Genomic DNA, 12,268 nt, shown 5'->3' with positions numbered 1-12,268 from the left:
GGTGGGGGCATCTGGGCCATTCCACTCGTTCTTTATTTTGCTTAATACGGTCTTCCCCTCCTTCCCAGCTCTGGTCTCTTCCTCATCTACACCGTCTTTCTCACTCACATCCCATTCATCCGGAGACTCGGGTCCAATTTGGGGTCCAACACAACCCTGCAGATGAGTGATGTGTTACAGGGAAGCCCTTATGTCCCCTGTCATTGCACTTACCAGAAGAAATTCTAAGAGTTGGTTCGCAGGTTCATTTTCCTCCACAGGACTGAGCTCCTGGAAAGCAGGAAAGATAACGCACTTCTCTCACAGAGCATCTGTAACCCCCTCATCACTGGGACTGGTAGCCATGTCAGAGACCATGGACACAGAGGCTTCTTAAAACAGACCTGCATTTTGTTCATCTTCGTACTCCCAACTTCTAGCACGTTGCCTCCTTAGGTGGTGTTTAATAAATGCTTGCCGAGAGGACAATTTCTGGCAATCAGCAGGATGACCGAATTACCCCGGGTTTGTAAGTATTAAGAAATACATATCTTCAGAGAGAAGTCCAAAGACATGCTCTCTACGTCAACAAGTAGGTGGGGCTACGGTTTGATTCCATGTCACTGAGTGCCATGTTACAAGGAAGACACAACATTTCCCTAATTTCGAACAACTTATTGCCCGTTAACTCGATTGCTTGGAGCACCTGGCTAAGGAAGAGGGGGGTGCAGATGTGAACTTTCTGAATTCCTTAGCATTATTTTGCCTAATGGAACCGCTTCCCAAAGAGATGGCAAATAAAAGTACGGCCACTAGAGAAATCTGACCAACTAGATGGTTTTCAGTGGAGACAGCTCTGCCCTCTAGAGGACAGTGTGAAATGGTATGCACCCATCTATGGCACCACAGTGGCCGGGCTAGGGGGCTGATGTGCCTTGGGTATTCAGTGGTTGGGACTCAGTTTTAAAAGGAATCCAACAATGCATAGGATGGTCCACCCAACAAAGACTTGGTGGCCGTCACCATGACTTTGAAATTTCCCACCTTTCCTTTAGGTGGAAAACACCTAATCCCATTTTACCTATAAAGTATCTTTTGCAATGTTTAATATACACTGAATCTTCCAGATTTATAACTACTGTCAAAATCAAAAGGAGATCAGACCTTGCCTTGTTTGGGGGGGAAATCACATTAATGGCCGCCATGCAATTAGGATGGTTGGGCTGTCAGTCTTGCAAACCTACATCGGTCTGGATTTGGAGCTGTCACATCTCGGTGATTCTGCTTAGAGGTTCAAATCTGAGACCTTTATTAGGTCTATTGGAGCTGTGACATTTTGAAATAAGTTATTTTCCTTTTCTCTCCTTTCTATTTACCATTAAGCCATTGCATTGATTTTTTAAATCATATCTGTAGGAGGTAATATTACCTATAAATTTCATTTACGACTAAAGGGATGGCACAAAGTATTTGTTCTAAGGAGACCTTATTGGGCCCAACAGAGTCGATAATCACTCCTGTATAGAGAGGAACTAGGCTTCATGCTTTACTACGCACTGGATTTCATGCACAGAAAGGTCAAAACCTCAAGGCAGGTGTCCCCTCGCTGTTGGCATCTAGTTTTGCACACAGCTCCAGTACTGACAAGCTATGGGACCTTGGGCAAGTTACTTCATTCCTCCAAGTCTGTAAGATAGGAATTGAAATACCTCCCTGTTTGCAGTTGTTTGGGAGAGAAAATGAGTCAGTGCATGTAAATATTTACAGTAGTTTTGGACGCCTGCGTGACGCAGTCAGTTAAGCATCCAATTCTTGTTTTCAGCTCAGGTCATGATCTCAGGGTCTTGAGATCGAGCTCCGCACTCAGCCCCACAGAGTCTGCTTAAGACTCTCCCTCTCCCTCTGTCCCTCCCCACCATGTTCTCTCACTCTCTAAAACAAATAAATAAATCTTTAAAAATATGTATTTAGAATAGTATTTGGCTCACAAGAGTCCAGTAGAGATTAACCTTAAAAATATCAAAGGAGAGGTACATAACAAACACGAATAAAACCAGTCTAATGACATGGGAGAGTGCTTCGAGCAAGCTCAGAAATGTGTATCCTTCTCCTGTGAAGCTTTCCTCTTGCCTTTCTCTCCTCTCTCCCTCCCTTTCTTGGTTTCATCCCTTACTTATCTTGGTGAGTGTGGATAGCTGAGCCGTCCAGTAACACATCTTCAGCCAATTTGCAACTTTAAAATCGAGCAGCTCCCTATTTTTCCCTTAGCCATGGGAAAAAACAGGACTTGAAGTCAGAGCTCCTCTGCCATCAGACTGGCAAAGGCGCAGTTATCTTCAGACTTGTTCCTCATCTAGAATGCAAAGTGGCAAGGACACATGACCAGTCTCTTCGATCAGAATTCTACCTCTAAGTAGCCTTATTTTAAAAAGACTATTGAGGGACGCCCGGCTGGCTCAGTTGGTAGAGCATGTGACTCTTAATATCGGGGTCCTGATTTCAAGCCCCACATTGGGCTTTGGAGCTTACTTAAAATACAAAATAAATAAATAAATGTAGGTTTGTATTTAAAAAATAAAATAAAAATGAAAATGAAAAGAGCTTTTGAGGGTGACATGTGGTAGCACAAATTACTTTAAACCTGGGTTCCCAAACAACACCCACAGGGGCCAGGTATATTACAAAATTGAGGCAACTGGGGCAGATTGGGGAGACCAGGCAGGAGGCTGGTGAATGGCAAGCTCCTGGTCTAAAAAGGGCCAGCCTGACCCCAGGGCAGCCCAGGACCCTCTGTGCCCCATCTTCTGAATGTCCCAAGAAGCCAGAAATCCAGTCTCTTAGTAGAAATGTTCCAATGTTTAAATCTATAAAATTTCACTTCCCTCCCTGCTTTTCACAAACCTTGATACAGAAAAGAGCTTCTGAATGGAATTCAAAACCAGTGTAGGATTTTTTTTTTTAATTTCAAAATATGAAGTGCTAAGTAAATACATTTCCTTTTATTGAATAGCAGAGAGTATCATTAAGAAGATAAAATGAAGTGCTTTGATCTAAAATTTCAAATGGCTTTCACAAAAAACATAAAGTATTTTATTTAGTCTAACCCAGCAGGATATATGCCCAAACGGGTCATCATCAGACATGGAATTCAGCGGCACTTAAGATACACAACTTTAGGTGATTGTGACCAACAGCTGGGCTCTGAACTCCACAGTTATTAACATAAAAAATTTCAGTGTGACTACTAAATAATTAGTACCGTCAATGTGGTAAATACATTAAGTTACAAATCTTTACATTTGTACATAACTCATTTTACAAATAAAGGTTTTAAGACTCAACCGTCCAACTTTCATTTAAACACTAAATGTTGCTGAACAAAAAGTCTGCAATAAATATTCCCTCAGGTGGGTGGGGAAATGCTTTTACATAAGATCTGTGTTACAATGAATTTCCTGGTAAATATTTAAAACTTTAAACTCCTTGTGCAATTATGGAAATCTTGTATTCCGGAAAAAAAAAACCACACTTATATTTTAAACAAAATTTAGTTATTAATTTAAAAAGTAACTTTTCTCACAATGCTAATGTTATTCATGGTTAAGTTGCTCCCCGAATCATAAATAGGTTGTTCAGCTGTCCCCTCATGTTGCTGATTTGTTAATTTTTTTTAAAAAGAACTTTCAATAATTACCATCAGGTGTTTTTCTTTGCTTGTTGATGTATAGATGTGTATTATGACTCACTAAACAACTTAGGTTGAAAAAAAGAACACATAGGCCTTTTCTAAACAGTATAGCTGAGCTGTCCAGTAACACATCTTCAGCCAATTTGCAACTTTAAAGTTGAGCAGCTCCCTATTTTGAATAAAAGTAGCGCAAACTGAAACGTAATAATCACCATGATTTGCAAGCCAGAAAGCAATTCTGTAACACACCCATCCTGTGATGGAGCCGGGAAGCGTAGGACTAGGAAGGCGCTGTATTTTCCTAGCACATTCCTCCGGGACATTGCTGGGTTCAAGGGAAATCCCCCAGAAGTCCTTGTGGCCATGGCGACAACCCTCCACCTGTCTTCCCGGTTGTCCTGCTGGCTGGATTTATCTCTGTGGCCTGTCAGCTGGAACTGAAGTCCGGACAGCTCTTCCCGGGCAGTGGGGGCTCCTGCTGGAGCGGGTAGGTGAAGTATTGGGGTGACACCAGGAAACCTGATGGCTGCGTCAGGTGGATTTGGTGGCCTGTGGTGTAAGGGGGGGGCGGTGATGGCACCAGGCAGCCTGACTCTGCTCTGGCGAAGGAGAATCTGCGGATAGAGCCCCCCGTGGAGCTAGAGCTGGTGGCCGTGCTGGACTGCCTGGAAGGTGCCCTGAGGCTTGTGGAGGTCAAGATCATGGGCAGGGTCTCTGTCTGGTAGCTGCGGAGGGAGAAGCGGATGGGCTGCTGTGAGGGCTCCTTGGGTCTCAAGCAGGTGCAGCAATAAACAGCCACCAGGGAGCCCAGGATGATGAAGGCGATGAAGATGGAGCCAACGATGAGGAAGGGAACGTAGACAGGCTCTAAAAGGTAAAAGCAGACAGACACAGGTGTTTGGACAAGAGTCTCTCAGACTCCAGGCAGCTCATGGGTGGGAGGTAAGCAGCTCGGTGTGGCCGCCCTTGTCAGCCCAGGCTCTCGAGCTTGTTACTGGTAATCTCTGAAGTGGGAAGTGAGATGGCAGAATGTTCTTGCTCCTAGCGGGAAGGAAGCAAGCTGATACTGGAGCCTCTGTTAGCAATTAGCCGTTACATTGCACATCTGGAAATCAGAAGGAACAGAATCTACCCTCCCGTTCAAGCGCTGGAGGGAGGGGAAGGGTGAGTTGTTTGGTTACCACGACTCTGGGTTTAAATCCAGGGTTTTGGCACTTTTATCACGGTGGGGCTCTTAGGGCGCTGACCCATCTCTGAGGCTGCAAATTCTTCTCCCTTCCAAGAATCTCCAATCTAAGCAAAGAGAACTGAGCCTGTAAGTGAGACCCCCATTATGAGACTAAGGAAAGATGGTGTAAAGAAATCTGTAGTTGGCTCCCCTTAACTGTGTCTGTGATTGCATGGGGAACTGTATCATCTCTGGATACTTCTTCCCAGAAAGGATTTGGGATGCCCTCTCCGGCTGCCACACCTCTGCCCCTCACCTCCACCCCCCCCACACCCCCCCCCTGCAAACTCTGGGAAGGTCAGGCCGAACCTTAGATCATGAGACCGCTCTTAGTGTTGGTGGCTTTCTGAAAGAGCACCCCTCAGAGCAGATCCATTTCCTTCTCTCTGTGCAAGACAGACATCAAATTTCCCACCCCTGAGCCCGTCTCCCAACTCCCTGGGGACACTCCCAGTGTCTCCCCTGTCTGATAGAGCCACCTCTGGATGCAACCTCCAGGGCTGAGGCAAAAGAATGAAAACCTGCGTTGACAAAGGCCTTACTGTGTGCCTGACTCTGTCTTATGAATTATCTGAATCAAGTCCGTGGAGACTCTTGTAAAGAGGACATGGTAAGCTCTGTTTTCCAGATGTGGAAACATGCTTGGTTTTGACCCTGCCAAAGACACACGAGCAGTGACTGACAGGTGACCATCAACCCGGAGGTTCTGTGGGTTCTTAGACCTAAGCTCTTCCGTCTCCCATTCCCTCCGCCACGTTTAGTAGGCCAGGGGAAAGCCACTGACTAACCACTTACATGGCCGGCAGCCTGGTGCTAAGCATTCAGACACTCACTCAATCCACAATCCAACTCCTCTGAGAATATGCCCATGTGAGAGTTGAGAGGAGGCCCAGAACAGTTAAGTAACTTGCCCAAGTTACACAGCTGGCAACGGACAGAGCCACAAGCCAAGGTTCCTGAGTTCGGTGGATCCCACCTCAGTGAGTGCAGAGATGGCCCCCTTTCCTGCTACCCCCCCACAACAAAGAGGATTCCGGGAGGATCAGGAAGGTATCCCCACTGCAGACTGTGCGTTGACACACTCCACAGAGCAACCGTGTCCCCGAGGATGAGTGGAGTAAGCCAAGGGGAAGTCTGTATCATTTTTTTAACAGGCGAGGACCCCTTCGCGGTCCCTGCCTTCCCCGAGCATGTTTTCTCCAGAAACCACTTCTCCAACCCACCACATTGGGAGTTTTGACGCTCAAATTCCCAGAGAACAGAATGGAGTTCTAAGGCAGAGCAATCTCCCCTTTCCTCTGGGTTATTATTCTCTTGGCCGGTGGTGCTGGGGCGGAGGGGGTCTCTGGGCACCATTAATTCTCTTTCCCGGGGACCTTCTCTTGACCGCTCTAGACCTCCGCTGTGGAGTTCTGGGGTGTCACCCGCTCTTAGCTCCGCCCGTTCCCCCCGGTTTCCCGGCCATAAAAACCATCGCCTCAAGCTCTAACGGGTTTCCCTGACGTTCCCATTCAGGTGGAAAGCTTTTTTTCTTTTCTTTTCTTTTCTTTTCTTTTCTTTTCTTTTCTTTTCTTTTCTTTCTTTTCTTTCTTTCTTTCTTTCTTTCTTTCTTTCTTTCTTTCTGAGGTGTAAAGTTCCTCCGCTGGGGTCATGATTTACTCCGCTCTGAAGTGAGCGGAAATTTGACCCATGTTTTCCGACCTGAGAATAGGGGGCGGGCAGCCCCTGCGACCCTGGTTTCTAAATCGCCACCTCGAGGACCTGGGCATTTCTGAAAGGCGTGACAATAGGGGGTGGGCCAGAGAGGGTAATTCGATGCAGAGAAATGAAAGGAAGTCGGGAGAACGAGGCAGAGGCTTAGGAACGCTACCAAAGATCCACCAAAAAAGGGGGGAAGGGGGGAACGTGGATCAGGTTCCTTGGCCCCGTGGGGCTGCAGATGCGCTCCCCACGAGTTGCGGTCTCTGGCCGCCGGCAATCCGGAAACTCCTGGAGTGACCGGGGTTCGCAGTGGGGTGTCCCCACCGCCCTGGAAAAACCGCATCCCGACCTGGAGCTGTCCCCGTAGCTCTTCCCCTCACCTCCCGCGCTCCCAGGAGCTCCAGCTGTCTCGCCCAGGGCCACCGGGTGCAAGCCCTGCGGTCCTCGCTGTCCCTTGAAAACTTTCCTGGGGCCGACCCGCGGAGACCGCGTGAATCGGGACTGCAAAGGAATTAGGGCGCCTGACCCGAAACGCGACCACCCGCTCCGCCTCGATGTCCCCACCTCGCCGCACCGCCGTGCGCGGAGCCGGGACCGCCTGGAGCGCACGCGGGCCGACACGCGCGGGCCGCGGGCGTCGGGCGGGGGCCAAGGGCCGCCACTTACGCGCGGTGATGCCGGGGTGCTCCAGCTCGCCGCGGTCGTTGGTGCAGCTTCCCTGCTCCAGCCTGGCGTCAGCCGCGGCGCAGCAGTAGCGCAGCGCGCAGGAGCCGCAGCAGATGGTGGCGTCCAGCGAGTCGAAGTCCTCCGGGCACTGGAAGCCCTCATGGTAGTTGCCCTGCACGTCCACCCAGCCGTGGCAGTATTCTCCGGACTGCTGAGCACCCGCTGGGCTCCAGCGCAGCCAGCCCAGGAGGAGCCAGAGCGCCAGCAGCGCCCCCATCACCGCTGGGCGCCCGGGGCGGCCAGGAGGGGACGCAGCGGGAGAGCGAAGGGCTGGGCGGCAGCGGGGCCGCCTCTCCCGGGGCGCGGCTCGGGCGGCTGGCCCCCCGGCGGCCGAGGCCCCCCCTTGGCGCGGGCTAGCGGGGGCCGGGGAGGCGGCAGGGGCTGCGCCGCGGGCTCGGCAGGCCGGGGGTCTGCATGGTGCGCGGGGGCGAGAGGGCGGGGGCCCGCGGGAGGCGCCGGCGGACGCTGCTGCTGGGGCTGCTACTGCCGCCCTTTGCGGGTCTCATAGTGCCGCGGGCGCGAAGGGCGCGCCGAACCCTCGGCCGCCTCCCACCCCACTCCTCAAGGGAGCCATCGCGTCCCGGGCTGGCGACCCCCGCGCCGCCCAGCGCCCCTCCTCGTGGCCGTCGCCGGGTCCCTAGTGGAGCCCGAAGGAGGAAGAATTTGAGATCCCCGCGTGCGGGCGCCCGGGACCCGCGGCCCCTCCACCCCCGCCCCTGTCTGTCACGGGAACAGGAGTCGGCCTGGCCGCGGCCAAGTACAAACGGCCTCGGGGCTGCTGACAGCTCTGCCTGCAAGGCGTCCTTTAAAAAGGAAGAGGGAGGGGGAGACAGCGAGGGCTAAGAAAGAGTCCGCCCTCCTGGGTCGCGCCGCTGGAGCTAATCACCGCGGGCGCCGTGCGAGCTGCGGGTCCCCGAGGCTCTCGGGTTCGCGCGCCCCCCTCCGCCATCTCGGGACACCCCCACCCCCCGCCCACCACGCTCGCTCTCCCAGGACTGGACTCCAGACCTGCGGGGAGCAGGCCCTCCCCCTACACACCGTGACCCCCGCACCGCCCAGGGATCCCGGCCGAGCGAGGGCGAGGGCTGCGGAATTTCTGCGGCCATCCACGCGCGAGGGCGCGCGGGTATGGGGGGAAGAGAGGCGCCAGTACTTTGCCTGGATGTAATAAAAAGCGGGCGCGACGACCGAGGTCTGTCGAATCTTGTGTCGCCTGTTGCACATTTCCGGACTCGATCCTGGGACACCTGTTCTAAAGGTTCAGAACTATGATTTTAAGGGGCCGGCAACCTTTGCACGTAGTTTTCCACCTAAAAGTTGCCACTTCTAGGAGGAACCGCAAGTTTTCGCTGACAGACGCACACAGGCGCTCCGCCCCCCCCATCCTCCCCCCCCCCCCCCAGCCTTCGGGCTGCCGGGTGAGGAATCGCCGGTCACCTCCACCAGCCGGGGGCAGCTCGAAAACCCTCAAAGAGCACGACTTCGTTCACGCCCACAAAGGAAATAAAAGAACAAAATTAATGATAATTGAGCCGATCTGAACTTCTGTTCGGGCAAAGAAACACATTTATTTAAATGATGTGTCCCCTGTGTGCTATTTTCAGGGGCACTGCTCCTTTATCGGCGTAAGTGCCTTCTGAAACTGGTGTTATGTGAAACCCAGGCTAAACTCGGGCATTTATTTTTACTGCATCCTGAACTTCTTCTCATCGTTTACTGGTGTGTGTGTGTGAATATGTTCCCCGTATCTCAACCTATTTGTCAAACACTCTGAATGCCCGTGTCACTGATTTAGATGTTGGCAAGTCGAGTGAAACAAAAGAGACAAAAGTTTGCTGTGCACCAGCAATAAAAAGTGTGCGATCAAAAGCATTTACCACGCCCGCAACTTCCCCATGGTCCCCGGTCGGTTCAGAGTTTTGTTTTGTTTTGTTTTTTTAAAACTCTGAATAAAACGGTTTCTCTTTTTAAATCTGAAATAAAGTGTATTCCAAGTAAAGAATTACTTCTGACTTCTTCTTTTAAATATTGGGATTAGCATTTAGTTATGAAAACGTAAAAATAATGCTCAACATTTCAAATGGCAAGTAATATTTAGCTTTCTTGTCTAAATATTTAGCGTTATTGTTCTCTTAGAAATAGATATTGCTAGGGACTATAATAAGCTATTAAGTAAAACCAAAGTATGTTCTGGCTTTTATCTACAAACAAACAATGGTACAGTTTTTCTTAACTTAAGCATACAGAAAAATTGTTTTTGCAAAAAATTTCTTGGGTTCTATGTTTTTATTTGTAAAAAAAAATGTTCCTGCCAGACTTAAAGTTTGTTTTGTTTTGTTTTGTTTTAAGTTGTTTTTTAGGAGTGTTGTTTGGATTGAATATATCCTGAGCAATTAAAGGAAAAGGTCATTTCCAACCACAGCAAAAGTGAGCTCTAGTGATTATAATAAGATGATAAAACTACAAAGCCATGTTTACTGCTAATAACTTTCCCAGTACCACACCTCTTTATATTATTTTTTGTTAAATTTAAAGGAATTCCATTACATCACAACTGCAAAAAGTTCTGCACCAGCAACATTTGCTAGTCCCCCAAGGGTCAAGTTTCTCTCATTATCCAGCTGTTCTTTGATAGCATTAATATTTTAAGGAGTGATTTGTTGGCGCTTACCTCCCATTAATTACATTCTCCATGCCACAGTGGGATTCTTTTCTTTAAGACACCAACTATAATGAATTCCTCCATCAAAGCCCCTGTCTACTTGACTTATTTAGAGGGCATTTTACTCAAATCTAGTTGGATCTTACCAGTGGAAAATAACCAAACCTTCGAATTACTTGATACTCCGTAGATCCGATGTGTATGGACATTAGAGCAATTGTGTGCCATGCTTTCTTATCCAGGTGCTTTCTTAACCAGGTGATCCAGGTGCCTTTAAACCATTACAACAATCAGCTCAGGGGGCATGCCCACAGGGTTGGTGGGGGGCAGTGTTTGGTTCTTTGTCATAGGAGAGCTCCTTGAACTTAAACTGACAAATTCTAACAGCAAAAGTGATGTCCTTAGAATGCTCTTTGTGAATAGGAATGTGTATTTCTTTTTAGGTTTATAAACATCCAAATTTTTCTGTTATTTTGTTATTACTTTAATAGTAAAGGAAGATTAAAAAGCTCTCAGAGACCCCCCGCAAAGACTCTAGGGAAAGACATGGAGGTAGAAAATAAAATCCATACCATCTGGAGTATTATGTGGAGGTTTTGGAAATTCTATATTTTTCCTTATCTCAGTAACACAAATTCCATATTTTGGTGAATAACACAGTCATAAGGGATCATTTCCTCAGTCTACATTCTCTTGTGGCCCTGCCTCCAGGAAATTCTATAGGAAATGAGTTAAATGATATGATGTCTGGGATTTGCTTTAATAAACACCAGCAAAAGAGAAAGAAAGAGTGAAAGAGAGAGGGAGAGAAAGGGGGGGCGGGTAGAGAGGGAGGAAAGAAGGAAGGAAGGAAGGAAGGAAGGAAGGGCGGGAGGGGGAAGGGAGGAAGAGAAAAAAGAGGGTACAGGATGGGGCGCCTGGGTGGCTCAGTGAGTTAAGCCGCTGCCTTCGGCTCAGGTCATGATCTCAGGGTCCTGGGATCGAGTCCCGCATCGGGCTCTCTGCTCAGCAGGAAGCCTGCTTCCTCCTCTCTCTCTCTCTGCCTACTTGTAATCTCTCTGTGTCAAATAAATAAATAAAATCTTTAAAAAAAAAAAGAGGGTACAGGAGAAATGAAAGTGGAAGATGGAAGCAACTGGAACATAATTAGTAATATGTTCATCATTGTAGCTGTGCAAAGGGTACTTGTGCAATCAAAATGCAATGTTTTCCCATTTTTATGTATGAAGAAAAACTACACCCACAAGTTTTTCTTTTGATTTTTAACTGATAAGAATAGATCCCAGCATGAAACTGCCATGGGACCATAGTTTTAAACTTTGTCTTGGTTCCTTCTCCTTGTTTTATAGTCTTTGGAGCAGAGTGAAAGATTTGAGGAAAGTAAAAGCAGAGAAATAAAGAAAAAGAAGGCAAAATGAATGCATCGGAAAGGACTAGAATCCAAATGTAGTGAGAAAGGGAGGAGAAAGGGCAAAGGAATGTAGAAGCGGAAATAAATGAATGAATGGACAAATAAATAAATAATAAGGACAATTCACTTTGGCTTTGGAAGTCCCCTCTAGGTCACTTGCATTGATCTGGAAATAAAATAGAAAACAACAACTTTCTCAATCCCACACCACCCCCAAGTTCCTTTCTGGTGTGATTTCTTATCACTAATCTTCCTTTAATAACTTTGTCCAAGACTTAATGGAATTTTCTTCCTTGAATCACTCACTATAAATCTCTTCTTCCAGGACCCTGTGAACCTGAGTTACTGGAAAGGTATTTTTCCTCAAATTCGCTTTGGCACATACTCACTGCTGGAGAACAGCAAGGTGCCCAGAAGCATACTCCCAGCCCCCGGCAGCCCAGCGCCCCCCGCCCCCACGCCCTTCCACCTGCCCCGTGCATTAGCTGGCCTCAGAGTCTTCATTTATGAAGAGGGCATTAGACATAGTGCCCCTCGAGTAGTATTTCTCAAACCATAAGGTGCATAGAAATCGCCTAGGGACCTTGTGAAAATGCAAGTTTTGATCCCCAAGGTCTAGGAAGGGGCCAGAGATTCTGCGTTTCCAACAAGCTCCCAGGTAATGCCAAGGCTGCTGGTCTGAGGACCATCCTCTGCGCCCCTCTGGTCCTCCTCTACCCTTGTCGCCATCCACAGGGGAAGGAATGAATAGAGCCAAAGGGACCCAAGCGAAGTCCATTTCCTCACTTTCTATACCACTCTCTGGGCCTTTGAGGAAGCCACAGAAGTCCCTCCTCAAATAGACTCAAGCTTTTACTCCTAGGGTTTCCAGAA

General features: G+C 48.5%; 1 protein-coding gene across 1 annotated transcript; it reads right to left on the bottom strand.

Annotated features, from left to right (window-relative positions):
- Positions 1-3,046: 3,046 nt before the first annotated feature.
- On the bottom strand, positions 3,047-8,209 carry SHISA3 (shisa family member 3). Its single transcript, XM_004764080.3, has 2 exons — positions 7,263-8,209; positions 3,047-4,534 (listed from the first exon to the last, which is right to left on the bottom strand). The coding sequence occupies exons 1-2, from the start codon at positions 7,537-7,539 to the stop codon at positions 4,095-4,097; spliced, it is 717 nt and encodes a 238-aa protein (XP_004764137.1). The 5' UTR covers positions 7,540-8,209; the 3' UTR covers positions 3,047-4,094.
- Between the last annotated feature and the right edge of the window lie 4,059 nt (positions 8,210-12,268).

This window comes from Mustela putorius, unplaced genomic scaffold, assembly GCF_011764305.1.
Source record: "Mustela putorius furo isolate JIRA1106 unplaced genomic scaffold, ASM1176430v1.1 tig00000083_pilon_pilon_pilon, whole genome shotgun sequence".
NCBI classification, from domain to species: domain Eukaryota; kingdom Metazoa; phylum Chordata; class Mammalia; order Carnivora; family Mustelidae; genus Mustela; species Mustela putorius.
The sequence above is the reverse complement of the archived record's forward strand: the minus strand, read 5'-3'. Positions and strand labels throughout refer to the sequence as shown.